The sequence below is a fragment of the Notamacropus eugenii genome, chromosome 6 (genome assembly GCF_028372415.1).
Source record: "Notamacropus eugenii isolate mMacEug1 chromosome 6, mMacEug1.pri_v2, whole genome shotgun sequence".
Classification (NCBI taxonomy): domain Eukaryota; kingdom Metazoa; phylum Chordata; class Mammalia; order Diprotodontia; family Macropodidae; genus Notamacropus; species Notamacropus eugenii.
In genome coordinates, this window is record NC_092877.1 from 317,347,382 (window position 1) to 317,369,560 (window position 22,179).

The window sequence follows — 22,179 nt, forward strand, 5'->3', positions numbered from 1 at the left end:
CCCTTAACTCCGGCCACCCTAAGCTGTGCCTCCCGGCTTTCTTCTTCCCTCCGCCCCACATCACACACCTCAGGCTTCGCCAGGAGCCGCTGGAAGGGGAGGGGGGGGGTAAGGGGGAAATCCCCTCGTCCACCCCTGCCAGGAGGTGCCCCACGCGCCCGCCCCCCCGGAGGGCGGTGCCCCGGGGCGCTGCCCCATGGAGCGGGGAGGCGGGCGGCGTCTGCCCCTGGAGCCCTGACCCGAGCTAGAGCCAGAGCTCGAGTCCAAGCCGGAGCCTCCAGAGGGTCAGAGCCACCGCCGGCCGCCCGGGCGCTAGCTCTGCTCACCAGGTCTGCCTCCCCTGCCCCGGCGGACCATGCGCTGCCGCCCCCCTCCCGCGAAGCAGCGCGCCAGCCCTGCCGGGCTCTAAGCCCTTCACCCCGGCCCAGCCATGGGCAGCGCCCGGTCTCGCCCCCGGCTCCGGTCCAGACCCCGGGCTCGGCCTCGGCCGGCGCTCTGCGCGCTCCTGCTGCTCCTGCTCCTGTTGGCCGCAGCTGTGCCCAGGTGAGACCCCCGCCCCCTCTCTCCCAATCTCCCTTCCTCCCTCCTCATGCCCCGCCTTCTGGGACACCAAGGATTCCCAAGGAGTTTTGGAGACCCCCAAGACTTGGCTATGAGACTGGCATTGCTCGGGAGTGATCGGTGTGCTCAGGCCAGGGAACAGTTACGCCTGGGGTGGGGGGTCGGAGGGGAGAAGCTGTCCTCCCTTGGGGAGAGGGTAACACTTAGAGGGGACCAATCCAATGATGCTCCAGAGGGGGCAACGCCAAGAGCAGGGATAGATCCTTCAGTGTTGGGGGCAGCTGCCAAGTTCAGTCTCCTAATCATGCCTAGTTAATGTCTTCCTGGTAGGGGGATTCTCAGGGAAGACACCCCGAAACAATCCCGCCCTCCCCATTGTGGAGATCTCCCCCATGGGTGGGATCAGTAGATAGGGGTGGGTGAAGAGGAGGTGGCCCAAGGTAAGGTCAACAAGGGGGCACAGAAGGGAGTTCTCCCTTGTTGAGTGTGGCTTGTGTCCTTGTGTTTCTGAAAATAGATGTCTGTGAAAGTTTTTCTGAAAATGTGTAAGTACTATATTATTCATGCCTAGGAGACTTCCACTCTGTTTATGTCTACAAGTGTGTGTGTGTGTGTGTGTGTGTGTGTGTGTGTGTGTGTGTGTGTGTGTGTGTGTGTTAGATACTGATTTCAAATGTTGGATTCGGAATCCAGTCAGGGTACTGATATGAAGGACAGCATTACCTCCCATGTAAATCTTTGTGTCTCTAGAGGTATATGAGAGCTACTGTGTTATCTGTCCTTTATAGGTGTGACATTGTAAATTGTGTGAATCAGTTTGAGCTGATGTGTATGAATGTGAGGCTGGGTTTATATATGTATGCTGTATTTGGGAGATGCAAGATGTGAGGGAGAGAGTTGGGGAGCACATTTGGGAATTCTGCTGAAGCTTCATTCATTCTTTTATGCATCGTTTATTAAACACTGTGTGGAAAGCACTGTATTAGTTAGCACTGGGCTTTCCTGGGAGAAAATCCAATTTGGAATAAGACATGCTCCCAACCTTCCCTTACTTCTGAGGGATGGTACTGACATAGATCACTGTAAAATCCAATGTTACATGAGATGTGAGAACCAAAGTTCTATGTGACGTAGGAAGTGAAAGGTTTCTTATCATTTGGGAAGTAAGAGTAGAAAGTGGGGGAAAGAATGGAAGGAACAGAACTGAGGGGAGAAAGAGGGAATAGGTTTTGTGTGCATGTATAAATATGAGTGTGTGTGTGTACGTTTATATGTAGGAGAAACAGTCCATGCCATTGCTCTCCCAGCTCCCCAGATTAGGTCAAGGCCTTCCTTAATGGTCCCTACTTTTCCCTATATCCCCCCATACCTGCAGGTCAGAACCAAATGACATTCTGGGTCTTCGACTGCCACCAGAGCCTGTGCTGAATGCCAACACAGTATGCCTGACGTTGCCAGGACTGAGCCGACGCCAACTGGAAGTGTGCGTGCGCCACCCGGATGTGGCAGCCTCCGCCATCCAGGGCATCCAGATTGCCATACATGAGTGCCAGCATCAGTTTCGGGACCAGCGCTGGAATTGCTCCAGCCTGGAGACCCGAAACAAGATCCCTTATGAAAGTCCCATCTTCAGCAGAGGTAAATTCATCCTTTCTCCTCTCCCCCAAGCACCATTCTAAAGTCTTTTGCAGTTTCCATGCCCTCCTATACTCCACACACCGTCTCTTTAGCCCTTTCCTACTTCTGAATCCTAATGGTTCAGGCTGCCTGGTCCCTGGGCCCTCACACACTCCTCATTCTCTGTCTTTCAAAGGTTCTGCCTCCTACTGGTTCCTATTTCCCTCCTGTTTTTCTCAGCTCAAATCTTTCTCTTATTCCAGGCAGCTTTGAAGAGCTTAGGGGGTGGGGGAAGGAGGTGGTCTACTAACCATGTCACAAAGAAACAAAATAAGTAGCACCAAAGGGACAGACTATATGGAATGTCCAGGTTCAGGAACCCAGGTATCCTTAATAACTATTCTGACCCCATGGGGGAATGAAGCCATCTTGGGTTGCTTAAAATGGGTGTAGAGAGGGTAGGGCTCTGGAAATTTGGTTTCTATTCTCTTAGCCAACAAATCTCAGGCCTGTCCGGCTCAACCTTGCCATTTAAGATTAAGAAGGGAAATTGGAGGTCTGTTTGCTAGGGGAAAGGATATAGAAGGTAAAATGAGGTAAGTGGGAACCTTGGCTTTTGGCTAGAGCCAAGATGGAACCACAGAAACTTGAAATTTGGTGATAATCTCCCATTCATGACTCAGAGTTTGAGATGTCAGGTGAAGGTTTAAGTCTCCATATTTGGGCCACAAGGTCCATCCATCTAGCACTTTTCCCATCCTGGTGTACAAATAACTTTCCTCCAAATCACTTTGAGAAGTTCTCTTGGATTCAGAGGGGTTGGGAGAGATGACACTGATGACACTAATGACTTTGTACTTCTGTGCATATCAAATCCACAGATTTTTCAGCATTAAAAAATATCTCTCTACTGAATAGCAGGGCCCCTCTGACAGTCCAGTGGGGGAAAGTGGGAAATGCAGAATTGAGAGCTGGAAAGGACCTGAGAGATCATCAGGTCAAATTCCCTCATTTTCCAGATAAGAGCAGAAGCCAGGAGAGGTTATGTGATTTATCCAAGGTCTCACAGGAAGTGGTCCAGGATTCCCACCCAGCTTTCTGCTTCCAGGTCCACTTCCTTCCTTGGGGGGAGGGGGTATTGTGTTTTTACTTTTCACACTTGTCTCTTCCAGACTTGTGTGATGTAGAACCTGATCAATTTCATTCAAGATCATGTTTTATTGACCTGGCTAGTTAAACTGGTCCCTCTTATCAGCTGAAGGGAGGACGGTATGGAACAATGTGCTGGTGTAATAGGACAGGTTAGGCCTTTTTCCAACCAAACTTGGTTCAACAGGGGGTACTCCCTAAGGTTGGGGTGAAAAATTACCCCTTGGAGGTATAGACTGTCCTAGACAGAGACAGGAAGGCTAAGCTCTAGACTTTTCGGTGGTCAGAAGGAACCCTGGGCGTGGACGGTGAGCCTAATGAGCCAATTCCATCTTGCCATTCTCATACCCATTTTTCGACCCCTAGGATGGGGAGCCGCTGTAGCCTCCCCCAAGCCCAGCCCCGGGCCCCGCCCGCCTCCCTCCTCCTGCCCCGCCTCCCTCCCCCGCCCGCCCGGGGCTGTGTTTCTACCCGGCTGAGCCCAGCCCGACACGCGTGTGGCGGCATGTAGCCGCGATCTAATCCCCCCCGGGGCCGATCCAGACGGCTCCCGCGCTCCAGACAAGCTGCTTTCAAAGGCTCCCCCCCATTCCCTCCCCCCACCCGCACCCAACCTGCGCAAAGCCAGGCCAGGGACCCCATAGGGCCAGTTGAGAGGAGGCTCGCCGTGGCCCCTCACCCTCTCACTGCTCCTCCCTGTCTGGGCCTCCCCCTTCCCACACTGCCCACCTTAGGTCCCGGCCTCCTCAATGTCCCTCCGCCCCCACCTTTCGGACTCCCCCCCACTTCCCCACCCTTTGCGGACTCTGCTCCCCAACACGAAGTGACAGGTTCTTCAGACTTTCATGTCCTTGCGGCGGCTTCTCGGACTCAGCTCGTCTCCCTCAGCTCGCCTCAGCTAGGCCTCTACTCCCACCCCAGATTTTCTAGGTCGTCTGTCTCTATCTGTATCTCCGCTCCCCCCCTTCCCCTTGGGCCTCGTTGCTAGTCTTCTATTTTAGTCTCTGTTTCTCTGTGTCTGACTGTTTGTCTCCCTTTGACATATTCCTTCCTACCCTCAATTCCAGGACCCTGCAGCTCTCTTCGGATAATACTGGTATACTCGGAGAAACTGGAGCAAGAAAGTGACTTATCCCAAGCTACCTCCCAGGCTGACTTGGACTCTCTAGCTCCACCTTTCCCAATCCCTCTTATTCTTCGGTCTGTCCCACAGTGTCCACTCTTCTGAAGGTGGGGGAGGGGCGAGTGTGTGTGTGGGGACCTGGAAGGAAGTGGAGTAATGTCTGGAGCCCAGAAGGGGGTGACTGTCTCTAGTCCACTCTTAATTTGGTGAGTGGGGGGAGGAGGAGGAGAGAGACAAAGAGACAGAGACAGAGACAGTGAGAGAGACTGAGAGATGAATCCAGGCATCCTGCCTCACTTAGACCCAGTCCATATGGCCTCTTGAGGACTGGAGCACAGGGGTCTGGAGAAAGCGGTGGCTTTGAAGTGTGGGGGCGAGTCCAGAGCTGCGGAGTCGGCGCGGGTTGGCGCAATGCCAGATGCTGCTGGGTTCACCTGCAGTTTAATGAGCAGGAGGCAAACTGGGGTGGTGGTGGTGGGGAAGGTTAAGGGGGGTGCAAAACGTGCCGAGGCTGGCCAGAGAGGGGGGCCGCACCCAGGATCGAGGAGGGGGTTGGACAGCCAGCTGAGAAGCCAGGAGGAAGTTGTTCCCTCGGGTGCCCTCAGCCCCCAGCACCCGCCCTACTCCCAAACATCTCGAGTCTCCTGCTCTCAGATTGAGACCTTTTTTGACTCCACCTTAGACCAAGGGTATACTGGAAGAATTTTTGGAGAAGAAATTCTTGGGGTTCCAAATAGGCTAAGAGGTCTTTGTTCTTCCTGCTTTTGCCTTTCCTTCCCTGGGTCAGGTCACAGGCTCCCCTGAAGGCCATTCTTGGCCAAGCCTAACTGAGGCCTTCCTTGACATCTGGTGGTCAAGCCCAACACAAGGGGTCGTCTTTGCTACTTCTGAACAGCTCATTTCCTGTAGGGAAGCTACCCATGGCCAAGTGTCTGGGAAGCTGAAACTTGAAGCCCAGAGAAATGACCCCAGAAGGTCATTCTTACTGTCTGCCTCCCTGGTCTGAATATCTTCTTGTTTCCTACTGTGACTTTGAATATTGCCTGAAGTCTTTTAAAACTGTATATGAGGTCAGCAGCTCTGGGAAGTTGAATGGGCAGTGCTGATTCCTACCCTTCTGGCCCATAACTTCTCTCCAAAACTCATTTGGATTCACAAATTCCTTTTTTTTAAATATAAAATTTAAGAGTTATTAGCCACCCTCACCGTAGTACAAATTACTCTAACATTTGAAATCCACTTTACAGGAAAAGTCAATTTTAATGATATCGGAGACTAGGAGAGGTGGTAGTTTTGCTGCATGGATCACTCAGAGATACTGTACAGTAATGAAATGAGGGTTTGGAGTAGCTAGAGAGCAACTTGAGGATAGGGGGAGGTCTTAACTAGAAGAGGGACAAAGATAAGGAGATCTAGAAAGTCTCTTAGGAGTTTGACCATGATGAGACTTTAGATATTTAGTTTTATTTAATTTTGTATTTTTTTATTATAAATTTTATATTTAATTTTACAGATGAGAAAATAGAAGCAAATGACTTGTCCAAGGTACCACTAAAATTCACCTCTCATCAGTTCTTTGGTATTCATGCTAACCTATGCTAAATGCTGTGCAGAACATGATGTGGGTTGGGATTGGGGGTGGGTGTGTGACTATCTAACTTGAAGATTCCTGTAGGCTGCCTGGAAGCTGAAGGCAAAGCCAGGAAGAAGGGGAAAATGAGAAGAAGCTAGGGGAAGAGTGGCATCAGTAAGGGTTAATCTGTGACCGTCATCAACAAGAAGGTATAAGGCTGTGAAGGGAAAGTATAAGATATGAGAATCAAAGGAGAAAAGGTTAGGAGGAAACAGACTCACAATATTGAGGGTCATAGACCAGAGCTATGACCATTTGGGAGGGCTTGTCCTTTAGCAGAAAGTGCATTGCTGTTGCAATTAAAATATAGTTCTTGCTTCATTTTGCAAATCATTTAAAGAAACTAAGCCTCAGTTTTCTCATCTGTAAAATAAAAACGATGTCATTTTTCTACTTGCAAAGTAGTATCCCTAACAGGGATACTAAGATTCAATCGGTACTTCAGACACATCCTGGTTGTGAGATCTTGGGCAGGCAACTCTCTAAAACTATCATTCACGTTCTGCTTTTGGGGTTCGCTACACTAATTAAATCACAGAACCCCTTACCTGTGCCATCTACCTAAAATGGGTTGTAGCCCTGGATATAAGTGGGGTGGGGGCAATTATTCCCCCTTTGAAAGCCCTTCCCCATCTGTAAATACTTCTGTCTAGTAATCCTTCAGTCACATGTTAAAATGTCCCACATCTATTACAGGGACCCCCTTTACTATTAGATTTCCAGCATAAGGCAGTATCATATGTCTAGTCCACTCTATGTGGGAGGTCTTTCTATGGCATAAGGATTATCCCCTCCCAAGTCCTAATCCCTTTCAGGTTTGAAGAAATGGGGCAAGGTGAGGAGCCTTAGGGACAAGGAGGCAGGGGAAGGTGAAAAACAGGCAGGCTACTCGAAGAGGGGAGGTTCTGAGGCCCATTTATGTCAGGACAGGGAAAAGAGAGGCCTATGGCTTCATACAGCTCTGGACTCTTTTCTCTCTTAGCATTTATCCTAAGAGCTCTATTCTGCTCTTCTGCTCTTGATCAAGACTGGGGGACCTTTTTGGGAAGGGGGATGGAGGTACAGGGAGGATTTTTCAAGGCTCAAAGAAAGGACCAGTCCCAGGCACCCTGGTGTTGGGAAGGCAATAGAGGATCATAGATGGAGAGATGAAAAAGTGAAAGACCATTGAATCCAATTTCTTCATTATACGGATCACAAATCTAGAACTAGATTTAGACCTAGATTAGCTAATTCTTTCATTTCATAGATGAGAAAACTGAAACCCTGGAAATTGAAGTGAATCACCCAAAGTCACACAAATATTGTGTCAGAGGGGGGATTTGAACTTTAACCTTCTACTTCCATGTTTAGTGCTCATTCCACTGTCCACCCTGGGGGGGGGGGGCACCATAGTGCACAGAGGGGTGCTTCTGGAGTCAGGAAGACTTGAGTTCACATTTGACTTCACTTACTAGATGTGTGACCATGGACAAGTCACCTAACCTCTGTTTGCCTCAGTTCCCACAGCTGTAAAATAGGGATGATAATAATAGCACTTTGAAAGGTTGTTGTGAGGATCAGATGAGGTAATTTTTGCTTAGTGCAGTGCCTGATGCATGGTAGATGCTATATAAATACTTATTCCCCTCCCCCCAACAGGAAAGGATAGAAGATCCACTGTGTGCCTAGCAATATGCTCAGTGTCATAGAGTACATAGTCTAGTGCCTGAACATAGGAGGCACTATGTAAACGTTAGCTATTATTAGCTGCTTGAAGATATGCAAGAGAAGAATCAGCTCTGAAAGCAATATCTACCCACGCTCACACACATTCATATATGCACACATGTGTGCACATATCCACCTACATGAACTCCCATGCCTAAGTACCCCCACGTGTTGGACATACAGACATGTAGGGACATACTTACACACCAAGTGTGTGCACTAAGGAATATCTCCCGCTCCTTTTGACCTGGGTCTGGAGTAGTAAGGTGAGGTCAGGGTCTCTTTTCCCTGACCCCCTCTCCCCAGCTGTCCCGTCTGCTCATCTCTCCTTACTAGCCTGACTCCCTCCCCCCTTCCTCCCGGCTATTGGCTGGGGCTAGAAGCTGCAGCTGACTTTACTTAGATCCTGGCAGTCCCTGTCCCAGATCAAAGGCAGGACAGCTAATTGTGCATCTTAACGAGCTCTCCCCCCTCTCCCTCCCGGCAGCCCAGCTGGCCACCCTGCCCCACCCCTCTCCCCCACCAGCTGGCCTGCTGGCCCTCTGCCTGTATCTGCCCCAGACAGTCCGGGCCCAGGACTGGGGCCCAGGGACCGGAGCTAGGGCAGACTAGCCAGGCTATATCAGATTCTCCTGTGAGAGATCATACACTCATACCCAGACAGAGGTTCCCGCACACACAGAGAGAGACACCTGAATGCAGTCTAAGTGGGACCATGGATGGAGTTAAATCCCTAAGGCCAGAAGGGATGTGTTAGGGGGAAGGATCTTGAGGCCTCTCAGTGGACTCAGGAAACTTCACATTCTCTCTCTCTGTTTTCCCTCTCCTTCTCTCTTTTATCTCTGTTTATGCCTCACAGTGTCTCATTCTTTATGACAGTCCCCATATTTCATTCTCATTCTCAGACTGGTTGGCTTACAAGGAGTAGGAGAGGGTAGTTTCCAAGGGCCTAGGGCTGAAATTTCCTCCTCACTGCTTCCCATATTTTTCAAGTTTCATCAGGTCCCACTCTAAGGATCATATAAAAACAGGGCTGAAAGTGATCTTTTCCCCTATATCATATTCCCAAGACTACTTCAACTAAAGCTACTCACTGCCTTCTGCCCTCCTCCTAAGGAGAATTTCAGTGACATCCAAAGGCACAGCCTGGGATTCCCAGATACCTGGATTCCTTACTCAGTATTACTCAGTCATAATTGTGTGAATATTGAATACTGAATACTAATACTGAACTCAGTCTATATAAAAATGCTGAACTTCAGTTGTCTCAGTGAAATGTAGAAATGCTGCAGAAGGAACATGGAGTATTCCTGAATCCTGGGGACATCTGAGTTTTCTACTTCTATGCTCTTGCCACTAACTAGATGTGGTGATTCTGGACAAATGCTTTATAAAATGATCTATAAAATGAGAGGGACTGAATTAGATTAGCTCTGAGGTTCCATTCAGCTCTCAAAGTTTACGTTCTGTGATTCTCTGCCCGTCAAGTAGACTCACAATGCCTGCCAGCATCCAGGAAAGTTCTTTGACACTGACAGATGAAAGCATGGAAAAAAATTCTAGGTGCACTCCTAGCTAGACTCCTCCAGCCCCTGCACCCTAGGGGCAGTTTCCTGAGTAGCCTTTTCATGGAGGTTCTCTGACAAACCTTCACTTACTTCCACTCCCTGTTGGTTGTTTCTTGCCCTCTTGTGAGAAAAGGAGAAAGGAGCGGAGATGATTTTTTTTTTTTTGGTCTGGAGGAAAAAATAGTGAGGAATAACTGAATAAAGGCTTCAAGTCTTTATTACTGTACAGGACTTACTGTTCAGAGGAGACAGAGTTGCTGCTGGAATGAGAAGGAAGAGGTTAAAATTCTTGGCGATACCTCCAGGTGTGGCATATCTCAACTCTGGGGGCCATCCTGTCTGGAGGGGTGGAGTGACCCCTCCCATCATCCTGGGAGATAGTCTATAATTCTAGGACTCAGTGGTTACTCTCTGCTCATCTTTCCCAGGCTCCTGTGAAGATCTGAGAGATCTGAACCCGGGGCAAGGCTATACAGTTGCTTTAGGAAAAAACAGAGATCAGATTATGACCAAAGTGGATGTGTGGGTGCGGTCAGGCCTGGGCCTTTCTGACCTCTGGCTAACTTTGGTGCCTCTCTGGGAATCACTTTCTGGTTTCTACGATGTTATCTCAGCTATAGGAGAATGTGAAAGACAGGGAACCTTATTTCAGTCCTAAGGGAGTAGCCAGAGTCTGCACTTCATAAATGCTTGATGAATAAATGAAAGAACTAATGAATGGATTGGATGTTTCTGCCGAGTTTCGGGTACTCACATCTCTCCTTCAACTAACATCCTACCAATTTTCCCCAAATTTTGGGCTATTTCAGCTGACTTATTCTCCAGTACCTTCCCCCAAACATTGGACCCCCTCATCTACTATTTTTACATTTCTAATCTAATTTGATCCTAGTAGTTCTAGAAACACTGGTCAGTTGGAGAAACTTCACAGTCTACTCTGAGCTCAAAATAATTTCTCAGTTACAAAACTGAGGAAGAAACAGACCTTGGATTTGGGGTTTGGTCCCCTTTCCATTTTGCCTCTCTTCCTTCCAGACTTCCAGACTCACTTGGCCCCAAAGTATCAGGTTCATGAGCAAGAAACAACCTCCCTCTGTCCCTTCCTAGAGGTGGGAAACTGAAGTAAGAATTTAAGTCACAACTCCAGAGATTTTTGCTTCTGATTTCATGACTATGTCTTGCACACTGGGGACATAAATGTAGAAAAAATTCCAAACAAACAGAAGAATGTCAAACAATCTCTACTCCCAAAGAATTAATAGTCTATCAAGGGAGGCAAAATGTAGACATACATGTATATACAGAAAAAATGTAAAGTAAAAAATGTCAAGGTAGTTTGAAAAAGCAGGGTATAAACACTGAAGGGTAGGATCACTTTTGGGGGACTAGAGTTGAGAACTGCAGCCAGCTTCTATATGAGGTGACTTCTGCATGTTGCCACACTAAATGCTGGGTAGAAATTTGGGTGGCTACAGGAAATGAGGGGAATATTTTTCTCTACAAGCTCAGGCTTCCTTTGGTGGAATAAGGGCTAAGAAAACTCTGCAGTCCCTCTCTCTCTTTGCCTGTTAAGTCTGACCTTGAGGGAGATATTTTGTGGGTGAAAAACTGACAAGAGGAACTTATAAGATGAATTAGGAAAGAGTCAGCTATAGAAGTAGGGTAGTGGTGAGTAGTCTTGTAGAAAACCCAAGAAGGCCTTTCTACTCAAAAATCTCTACAGATGCCTTATCTTCTACCATTAGATATTTATCCTTTAGGTTAAACATTGCCTTCTGTTTGCTTAGCTCTTTTATTTTTTTCTTTTATTTAAAAAATATTGCTATAATTGCTAGCATTTATACATAGTATTTTAAAGTTTATAAGGAGCCTCACATATAACATTTCATTTGTACCTCACAACCACTTTGGGAAGTAGGTGCTATTATTATCCCCATTTTAGAGATAAAGAAACTGAGGAAAATAGAGGTTATATGACTTGCCCAGGGCGACACAGCTAGTAAGTATCTGAGCCTGAATTTGAACTCAGGTCTTCCTGATTCCAAATCCAGATCTCTATCCACCATGCCACCTAGTCTTCCATTGTAACAGAATTTTAAAAAAGAAAAAAGTTTCCCCAAATCAAAAAGAGCACATCTACTGAATCTGATGATGCATATAATATCTCACACTTGTGGTACCCCAGACCTTCAAAGAAGGGATTACTCATGCACTTTTAAATGCATTACCCTAGAAAGGGCTAGTCCTTTTTTAACCTTAAGGTATTTTTCAGTTGTTCACTGCCCATCCCAGAAAACACCTGCTATGGGCATTAGATTTCTGTGTGTTGAAAAGGGAGAAGGGAGGGACATATATAGCACGTTGGTGCCATGCTAATGTACCTATCATGTGATATTATGGTTTATACTTATCTGTGTTTGTGTCATGTCTTCCTCCTGGATGAAGCTCCTTGGGGTCAGAGGGCATATCTAAAATTTATTCCCACCCCACCCCCACCTCAGTGACTAGCAGGGATACTTTGTACATAATAGGCGCTTAATTAATGGTTGTTGATGCTATGTGGGAGAACTGAAGCTCTGGGTTTATACAAACTGGATTCAGCCTTGGTGATTCCGTCTCAAAATTTTCCCTTTGACTCATGTCTCACCCAGGGTTTCTCCTAGGGATATCTACGACAAAAGGTAAAGACCCCTTTGTGCTCTAGCAAGCACTCAGGCTAAGGAAACATTGGTTATAACATACACTTTATTTCATTTGACACACATACACAAATCGAGAAAAAAAAACCTACTGCTTACACCCAAAACTATAAACAGTCGAGTTAACTCTCTTGCCCTCTCAAGTAATTTCCACATTCTCCAAAGGGCTGCATAGTCTTTTTGACTTGTAGGACTCTTCTGGAGTTGAACACTCCCCTCCCAAAGGGAGTTTTGAGACTGTCCAACAAGCTTCCCCCTCTGATGAGCCTTACCTCTCTCAGGGACCTACACAGCTGCTCCACCCTTTGCTTGAAGTTTCTCCACAAAAGAAAAGAATTTGGGGTCACCAGAAAGTTGAACTGCATAGTCTTCATAGCTCGAATTGAAGGCAAGGGTTGGGTTAATTCCTTCACATCACAGAACTCTTCCTTGTTAATCTTAGGCCTCAACTTCCACTTGGTCCAGGCTCTCTGGTTGAAGAACTCTATGGCATATATGGTTCCCCAGAACACAGAGTTTTCTGGCGTGGTGCTGTGGTTGTCCACGCTTTTCTCTGTGGGAATCAGTCTGTGTTTGTCTGACTTCTCTCCTCTTTTTTGCTTCTTTCACTCCCTTAAAAATTATTATTAAATTTTAATGAACAAGAATCTATTTTCTCTTTGTCCCTCTTTCCCCTTCCCCACATTCAGAAAAAAAAAAAACAAAACAAAGAAAAGAAAACCCTTTGAACAAATAAACAAAACAAATTTCTGCATTGGTAGTGTCCAAAAGTATATGTCCTATTCTGCATCTTGGTTATATCACTTTTCTGTCAGTAAATTTCATCATCCCTTCTGGAATCTTGTCATTGTGATGATCTGAGTTCTTTAGTCTCTCAGAATTGTTTGTTTTGTTGGTGTTATTATATAACTCACTTCACTCTGCATGAATTTATACAAATTTTCCCAGGTTTCTCTGAAAAAGCCTCATTCGTCATTTCTTATGGCCCAATAGTACTCTATCACATTCATAGACTAAAGTTTGTTCAGCCATTTCAAAATACAGTTGATAGGCACCCTCAGAGGTTCCAGTTCTTTCTAACCACAGAAACAGCGACTATAAATACTTATGATTTCATTAATCCTTTTACTTTTCTTTTTTTGCTTTTTGGGGTATATCTGCCACTCTTAGAGATCAAGCCTAGAAGTATGAATAGACTGTGAATCAACTAATCACCCCCAATGTACTATTAATTGGTCAACTCAAGATAAGGCAAGGAATGGAAGTTTCACAAAGGAGTTTACCTTGTGATGGGAATTTCACACTTTGTTAAGGAGAGGACATCAAAACTTCATCAGTGGTACAATAGGAAATCGAGGATAAGGCCTAGGTGGACTCAGGATATGGCCTGGCTAGACTCCCTACATAATATTTAAAGTGTGCAGAAATGAGAACCTTTTTGCTAATAAAAAAAAAGAGCTAGATAAGGTAGAGATGAGAGCATACAAACTAAGTCCTATTCTCTGTGATGTTTTCCTGACTCTCTAATAAACCTACCCCAGATCTCAATATTTCACTGCCATTAGAACCTCCCTTTAACCTCTGGATACCCAGACTCCTCCCAGCTTTCCAGCTCTGGGCAATGAACAAAAATAGAAATAAAAATAACACTGACTTTCCTTAATCCCAATGAGACTTGGTAGAATTTAAAGAAAAACCACATAACTTTCCTAGGAAAAAAATCATCAAAAGCAAAAGGAAGGTACAAAGTTCTTCTGGTCAATTTACAAAACCATAGGGAGCTGTTCTGGTGCTTAACTTTCTCTGATCCTGCTTGTCTGTTCTTTGGAACGAGTATGCCTCTTTCCTAGTGCACCAGGACCTGCTAGGGCTTTGCTCATCCTGCGGTCTTTGTGGGCTACCTGGCTGCTCTTAAGGGTTTTTCTCACTTCCTCATCCATCTATCCTCTTGGTCACTTTTGACTTCCCCTGTCATTTAGCTTACTGGCTCCTTTGGGTACACTTTCAACAGTAGGGGAAAGGCTTTTGATAAGAAGGATAACACTCACAGCTGAACTCTAGATTTACCAAGCATAGATCCCAGCTCTAAATCTAAATTTAGAGCTGTTAAGGACTTCAGGCATCTTTATGGATGAGGAAACTAATGTCTGGGGTGGAAGGGAAATCAAGTAACTCACCTAGGGCCACACAGGGAGAAGGTGACAGAAGGGATTTGAACCTGGATTCTGATTTTTGTGAAATCAAACAATTCTTTGTATTTGCAAATGGTGACTGTTCAGGCCTTGTGTCTTCCTTTTCTGGTTGTTACTTTCCCTTTTAATGACTTAGTATCCATTTAACCCTACTCTTTCTCAGCTGTGTTAAAGGTGGAAGGTCTTTCGTTTTTGTTTTTGTTTTTTGTCTGGGTCTGGAGAAGTCAAGGGAATTAGGGATATCCTAGAACATGGGTGGGGAACCTGCAGCCTCCAGGTCACATATGGCCTTCTAGGTCCTTAGTGCGGTCATTTGACTGAGTCCAAGTTTTGCAGAACAAATCCTCTTGTTAAGGGAATTTGTTCTGTGAAGTTTAGATTCAGTCAAAGGGCCACACTTGAGGACCTAGAGGGCCACAAATGGCCTCAAAGCCTCAGGTTCCCCACCCCTGCCTTAGAGCTTGGGGTTTTAACCTCCATGTGTGTGTGAGAGAGAATAATGTTTGTTGTCTACATTCATGGTTGAAGGAAATGCTAAATTTCAGCTAGAAGTTAGTGAAAATAAACAACTTTTTCTATCCAAGTTTATGATGGAACCTGAAATCCAGTCATGGTCCCTATGGGAGTCAGTGAATTACTGGTGGAGTACCCCTTCCTTAGAGGGAGCCAGGAAGGGATGGGTGGCAGTAAAAATAGAAGGACCATCACCTGAAGGGTATGGTTGATTTGAGAATAAAGAAGGGATTCTTAACTTGGAATGGGGTCTGTGGATAGATTTCAGGGGGTCTATGATTTTTTAAAATATTTTGATGACTATTTCAACATAATGATTCCGTTTGTAATCTTAAGTATTTTGTTTTGCTCATTATCCCGAGGAGGGGTACTTGGGCTTCACCGACTACCAGAGTGGTCCATGCCAGAAAAAGGGTAAAGAACCTTTGGAATCACTGAGGGTGATGGTGAGGGAAAGCATTTCTTTGCAGTGATGAAGACAAACTTCTTTCTCCCCATTTTGCCAAGACCCTGGCTGGGCAGTGGTAATAGTCCCCTTCTTCTGGTCTCTGTATGCAGGCTTCCGAGAGAGTGCCTTTGCCTATGCCATTGCAGCAGCTGGCGTGGTCCATGCCGTTTCCAATGCCTGTGCCCTGGGGAAACTAAAGGCCTGCGGCTGTGATGAGGCTCGTCGGGGAGATGAGGAAGCCTTCAGGCAGAAGCTGCACCAACTCCAGCTGGATGCTTTACAGAGGGGCAAGGGCATGAGCCACGGTGTCCCAGAGCATCCCGCCTTGCCCCCTGCTGCCCCTGGACTCCAGGATGCCTGGGAGTGGGGGGGCTGCAGCCCAGATGTCGGCTTTGGAGAGAGGTTCTCCAGGGACTTCTTGGACTCCAGAGAGCCACACAGGGATATTCACGCGAGAATGCGGCTCCATAATAACCGAGTTGGGAGGCAGGTGAGAAGCCCGGCTCTGAAATCCTGGAACTCATCCTTCTAGCTAGGTTCCTGCTGATCCTGGGAACCCTATCTCACTCCTTCAGACCCACTATACTCATAGACTCCAGGACATAAGAACCATTCTGGTCCCACTAGCTCTCCCCTTTTTCCTCCACTCCTCCTTCTATTCCCATCTTCTCTGTTATCCTCCATCCTCTACCCTGCCAAACACTTGGCAATGCTGGTCTGGAAGTCAGAAGATTTGGTTTCTATCCCTTCCTTGTCAAGGTGTGATATTGGCCAAACCAATGTGCTCCTCTGCCATGAGAAAATGAGGAGCTTGGATTAGATGGTCTCTAAGGTATCCCCCACCTTACCCCCCAATACACAACAGACACACACACACGCACAAACACACATACACACACAGACACACACTATGGTTTTTACCATTTTCCCTTTAAGGAGGTTAGGCCACTACCATCCTAGAGCAGGTTTAGTGAATTCCCACAATGTCAGTTCAGTAGGCAGAATTACCAGGATCAAAAAGTGCTAGAAAGTGCTTTTAGGATCATAGGATTTAGATTGCCTAGTTAGTACAAACTCCCTCATTTAGTGGAGTCCTAGAGAAGTTAAATAAAGCACCTGTGTCCCAAAGGGTAAAGCTGGGATCCAAACCCAGATATTTGTCCTACTGGACTCTATGCTGGTCCAATGCCTGGAGTATTGTGCTTAGTTCTGGTCACCACATATTAAGATGGACTTTGATAAGCTAGAGCAGAGGTGAGGAACATTTACCCTCGAGGCCACATATGGCTTTCTAAGTCCTCAGGTGTGGCCTTTTGACTGAGTCCAAGTTTTACAGAACAAATCCTTTTATTAAGGGGATTTGTTCTGTGAAGTTTGGATTCAGTCAAAGAACTATACTTGAGAACTTAGAGGGCCACATGTGTCTTTGAGGCCTCAGGTTCCCCACCCCTGACTGGAGTATGTTCAGAAGAGGGAAAACAGAAGGGCTCAGAGATTATGACATATAAAGCTCTGTTTAATGAACTGGGAATAATTATCCTGGAAAAAGAAGGCTTGGGAGGAGATTGTGATATCTGGCTGCAAGCACCCCAAGGGTTATAACATGGCACCTGGATTAGACTTGTTTTGCTTAGCCCCAAAGTGCAAACAGAAATAAGGGCAACCAGGAGACATGACAATGAGACAAATTCAGACCTGATGTCCCAAAAAACTTCCTGACAATTGGAGCTAATGAGACAAATTCAGACCTGATGTCAGGAAAAACTTCCTGACAACTGGAGCTCTTGCAGAATGGAGTGGGCTACCTCAGGGAGTGGTGTACTCTCCTCTGGCAAAAGCTGGGTGACTATGAGTTTGGTATGTAGGTGATTCCTGTTCAGGTATGGATTGGATGATATGGATTGGATGATTAGGGGTGAGAGGTCCCTAAAGACTCAGTCTTTAGTTCCAAAGTCGTTTATTTTCCAACATGTACCACTGCCTTATTTCATTCTCTTCTCCTCAAGGTACAAGGTATACTGCAGGCCACCAGGCACTACTGGCTTTTGGAGAAGTCCAAATTCATTTTCCAATCTAGTCTCTCCTCTCCCCCCACTATCTGCTTTTATTCTCCCCTCCTTCTCACCATTGTGGTGACCCCTGACCCATTTTCATGATTTTCTCTCAATCCAGTCTTCTTTTTTGGTCCTGTTTAATTCATCTCCATTCCCTTCCCATCTCTGGAAGACTAAAGAGTGTTCCCTTCTCCCTTCCAGACACTGAGAGAGTTAACTGAGGCACAGTGGGAAGGAGGGGGTACACCCAGCCTCCCAGCCCTACTCCACCCAGGCAGATCTTCCTCCTAGCTTTAACACCTTTGCCCTCCCATCCCCCAAACCAATGGCTTCAACTTCTTGTTAAACTGGTTAATTAATGGCTGCTGCTGGTGGGAAGCAGTTTGGAATTGCTGGACTTGGGAGGCATCAAAGCTGGTTCTAATGTGGCCTCAAAACAGAGAATTCCAGGGCATAGCCCAGTCCCAGAACCCCAATGCTGGCCACTTCAGCTACAAACACTTCCGAGAGGGCCACTAGGGTTAAGACCTCCTAGCCCTGGGGATCTCAGGTTCACTTTGGATGTGGGAAGGGTTTAGAGGCCAAACTTGTGGCTTGGGTTTTGTCATACCATGGGTCACGGCTGTTCTGATTTGGGATAATACTCTGGAGTGGGATGGAAAGAATGTTGGGATTCTATTAAGTAGTCTAAGATGCTGAGGCTGACGCTGGGTTCTCTGGGAGGCTAATCGAATTTAGAGGAAGGAGGGACCTCAGGGACCATCTTATCCCAAACCTTCATCTTTCAAATGAAGAAACACTCTGAGATGTTAAGTGAGCGACTCAGAATTTCACAGGTAGTAAGTAGCAGAGCTACTCAAATGCTCCAGGGCTGGTGGTCTTTTCTCTTATATCACTGTTACATCTGTTCTTCCAGATTCAATTGGAGTTGAGACAAATAGGTTCTCTTACCTCCTACCTCACTTCTTCTTTCATTCGGGAATGAATTGGGCAGTGGACTAGGAGCTAGGTTCATTTCCCTGCCTTGTCCTTAGCTTTTGAGTCTGAGGAAATTTTTTTTTCTGGTGTTGCTTCACTCAAACTTCCCTTTTCAGAGGGGGAAACTGAGGCTGGAAGTGTGGCAGGTGCTATGGGAGATTTGAGGTCAAAGTTGCCTGCCCATTCTAAGGGGAGGAAATACCTTCCACTCCTACCCATGGTATCCCCCAAATGGACTCTAAGACCTCAAGGAAGCAATGGGACTTTCTGTGTCTCACCACAGCCTTCGTTCACATCCTGGAGCTAGGCCAGGCCATCAGATCTACGGGCTGGGACATGGTGGAGCCCATACCCCCCAGCCCCTCCAGCTCCTGCCCCCCACCTAGGGAAGGAAGGCTTGGGGATTTCCCTGGGGATTGGGTATCCCCCCTCAGGAAGTAAGAGCTGGCTGAAGTGTGGGGGGGAGACCCCCCAGCCCCAACGGTCCCTTGCAGCTGCTGTGGAGGGGGGAGCAGTGGTGGGAAGGGGAGGAGAGCAGGGGCTTCTCATACCGTTAGAGATACTGGGGGACTGGAGGGGGCAGGAAGCGGGGGGATTCCCCTGGGGTCTGGTCTTATGGGAACAGAATTAGGGATCTGCAGAATATAGAACTGGAGGGTTTGAAAAAAGGCAGCCTGTGTATATGGATAGTAAAGAGAAGGGGGCCTGAAGCAGGAACCTGAGTCCCATGGCGGCCAGTACCTCCCTCTTCTGTTTCTGATGATTTGGGAGACATCAAAGCTTGCCCCTGTTATGCGTGTGACCCAGAGGTGCCTAGGCATGGCCAGCCCTGGGAGCCAATTTCAGACCACTTGAAGAGGACCCCTTGTAGTTGGGCAGGGGTAGCGAGCAGAGCTGGGCCAAGTTGATGCAAAAGGCTAGGGCTACTCACTTAAGGGGGCTGCTGGGAGGCAGAGGGGTGTCTCGGACCCACTTCATCCAAGCCTGCCTCCTTGTCCTCCTCTCCTAGGCAGTCATGGAGAATATGCGCCGAAAGTGTAAATGCCACGGCACATCGGGCAGCTGTCAGCTGAAGACCTGCTGGCAGGTGACCCCCGAGTTCCGGGCGGTGGGCTCTCTCCTTCGAGCCCGCTTTCAGCGCGCCACACTGATCCGGCCCCACAACCGCAACGGTGGCCAGCTGGAGTTGGGCGTGGCTGGGGGTCCCCTTCCCTCCCCGGGCTCGCCCCCAGCGCGCCGGCGAGCCAGTCCCACAGACTTGGTCTACTTCGAAAAGTCTCCGGATTTCTGTGAGAGGGAGCCCCGGCTGGACTCGGCCGGCACAGCCGGGAGGCTGTGTAACAAGAGTAGCGCGGGGCCGGACAGCTGCGGAAGCCTCTGCTGCGGGAGAGGGCACAACATCCTGCGGCAGACGCGCAGCGAGCGCTGCCACTGCCGCTTCCACTGGTGCTGCTTTGTGGTGTGCGAAGAGTGCCGAATCACCGAGTGGGTCAGTGTCTGCAAGTGACCTCCGCGGGCCGGCTGTCTGACAGGCGTGGAGGTGTGATGAAAAGATCTGGGCCCTGCCGCGATCCTCTGCGCAGCCTTGGCCAGGTCTCTTACTTTCCATGGGCTTTAGTTTCCTCTTCCGTAGAATGAAGAGGCTGGTCCACACCATCTCTCAAGTGTCTTCCAGCCTATGCTTTTTTGGACTCCTCTTCGAAGGCAGCCTAGCTGTTCCCACGCACCCCCACTTTGTCACCGAGGAATCTCGGGACGGAGCTCTCACCCTCTGCCAATCCCCATTCCTTCTTCCTAAGTAGCCCCGTTGAGAAAGGGTTCAGGAAGGGGAGTAATGGGACATGCTGAGATATGAGGAGGTGCAGAAATCACTCTGTTCTCCCTACTCTTTTTCCCTCAAAAATGTCCTTCCCAGAAAACACTGATTCTGTCGAGTGGAATGCAGAGGTTTATTAAAAAGACACAGAGACAATTGGGCAAAAGAGATTGTCTATAAAGGGATCAGGCACTTCCTTCTTTGCATTCTCTCCTTTCTCTTGGCGTTGTTATCTTTAGAGTTCCAGATTTTAGCCCCAGCAACTCTACCCCAGGCCTCAGTTTCCTTCTCTATACCCCCAAGGCAGAAATGAGTGGGGAGGGAGAGTACCCAATAGCCTAACAGCAGGCAGGAGGTACGTATGTGAAGAATGGCCCCACGAAGGCGGGTCGTTGGTAATCCCTGGGCACGGCTTGGCATAGCCAAGCCCAGAGCCCCAGGGAGCAGGTGGGGCCAAGAGGTGGGGCCAGGGGGAGGGCTAGGGAGACTCACTGTCTGGAATGTTACTGTCTAGATTCCCCACTCCCAGGATGAGAGCTGAGTGTGGTAGAGGTTGGAGAGCTAGGGAGGAGATTGAAGTAATTAGAGAAGGTCCTCCATTCCCTATTCTCTTATTTCCCCTGCCCCACATCTCCCTTAGCCAGCTCATCCCAATTCTTCCCTTTCCACCCCCTTGTACACGTGTGTTTGTGTGTATGTATATGTTTCTACACATCCATTCACATATATGCCCAGATAATCGAGTAGAAAGCTTTCTCTTCCTCCTAACCACTCTCCATGACTTTCTCCCAGTCTTAAAGAGAACTAGGCAATGATATAGGGTCCCAGGACTAAACCCAACACCTGCACAAGGTAGGGAAAAAAAAAGAGGAAGAAAGCATCAACTGAAGGAAGCTAGAATCCAGCCAACTCCACTTTAAATCCCCTGTTATCTACAGCTGTAGCCCTATTGCCAGCTTCACTTTATCCTAAAATAGGTGTTCTCCCCACCCTCAAGATCTAGGGCTAAAGGTTGGGGCTTCTGGACCCATCTCTGAAGGCTAGTCTCCAATTCAAATGGGTGATCCATATCCTCTCCATCAACCTAGGCCAACTTCTTTGGGTGAAAGTGAAAGCAGAGGTTTGGAAGACTGTGGTTCATGTCTTGGTTATGGCCATACTCTGCTAACCCTTTCAAGCTCGACCTTGCCCAACTAGTTAAGAGCGGAGCCCTCATTGGACTGCTCTCAGGTCTCCTCATCTTCCCCAGTCCTGTTTTGCAGAAGTTTTGCAGCTTCTGAGTAGATTCACTTGGCTTGTCTGAGTTTTAGTAATGCCTTAACTTTCCAGGCCTGGTTGAACAAGGCTTGAAGAGGACAAATCTCCCAAATTTCATCCTCTAGGAGAAAGGCCAGGAAAATAGAAAGCTGTGGGGCCCCTGGGAGGAGAGGTGGAAAGGGGGAGGTGGGTGGGGAGGGGGGCAGGAGCAGTCAGACACACCTGGTTCATTCCATTCCTCTTGCTCATCTAGGAGGAAGCTATGGGGTTGGGCTCCCCCCCCCCCCACTTCCAATCCCTCCTCTGCCATCACTGGTCTAGGGGGAGGGGGAATAGAAGATGGGGAAGGATAGGATGAGGGTTAGGTAGGCCATGGCCATTCTCAGCAGGATTTTATGCCATGATGCCCCAGAGCTGCCCATTACCTCTATGCCTCGCTCTGCCTCCTGGATGGACCAAACCCTGACCCCAGACCCAAAGAGGACATTGAACTAGAACACTGAACTAGTACAGGGCAGCTGGGATAAGGAAAAGTCTAGGTGGAGATTCGTGGGAGAGTGGAGATGGATATAGTTAGCGGTACAAGATGGAGAAGCACCACTGAGCATGGCACAGAAAAAGCTAGGGGTCACAAAACTATTGGTTCATCTGTCTTGAAGTAAATTAGGAATCCTTACTTGAAGAAATGAGGAGGTGGGGAAAGGGAATTTCCTAGTGATGAGGTTAGGGAAATACATGATAAAGTGTCCTGCTCATCCTCAGTCTGGGTTCAGGTACTGGCCAGGGTCCTGAGGACAGGGCTAGAGTCAAAGGAAACTAGAAGAGAGTTATGGTGATGATGAGGGGCAAAAAAAATGAGAT

General features: G+C 47.7%; 1 protein-coding gene across 1 annotated transcript; it reads left to right on the forward strand.

Moving 5' to 3' along the window:
• Positions 1-203: 203 nt before the first annotated feature.
• WNT10A (Wnt family member 10A) lies at positions 204-20,257 on the forward strand. Its single transcript, XM_072617815.1, has 4 exons — positions 204-543; positions 1,937-2,199; positions 15,324-15,703; positions 19,255-20,257. The coding sequence occupies exons 1-4, from the start codon at positions 431-433 to the stop codon at positions 19,750-19,752; spliced, it is 1,254 nt and encodes a 417-aa protein (XP_072473916.1). The 5' UTR covers positions 204-430; the 3' UTR covers positions 19,753-20,257.
• The last annotated feature ends 1,922 nt before the right edge of the window (positions 20,258-22,179 follow it).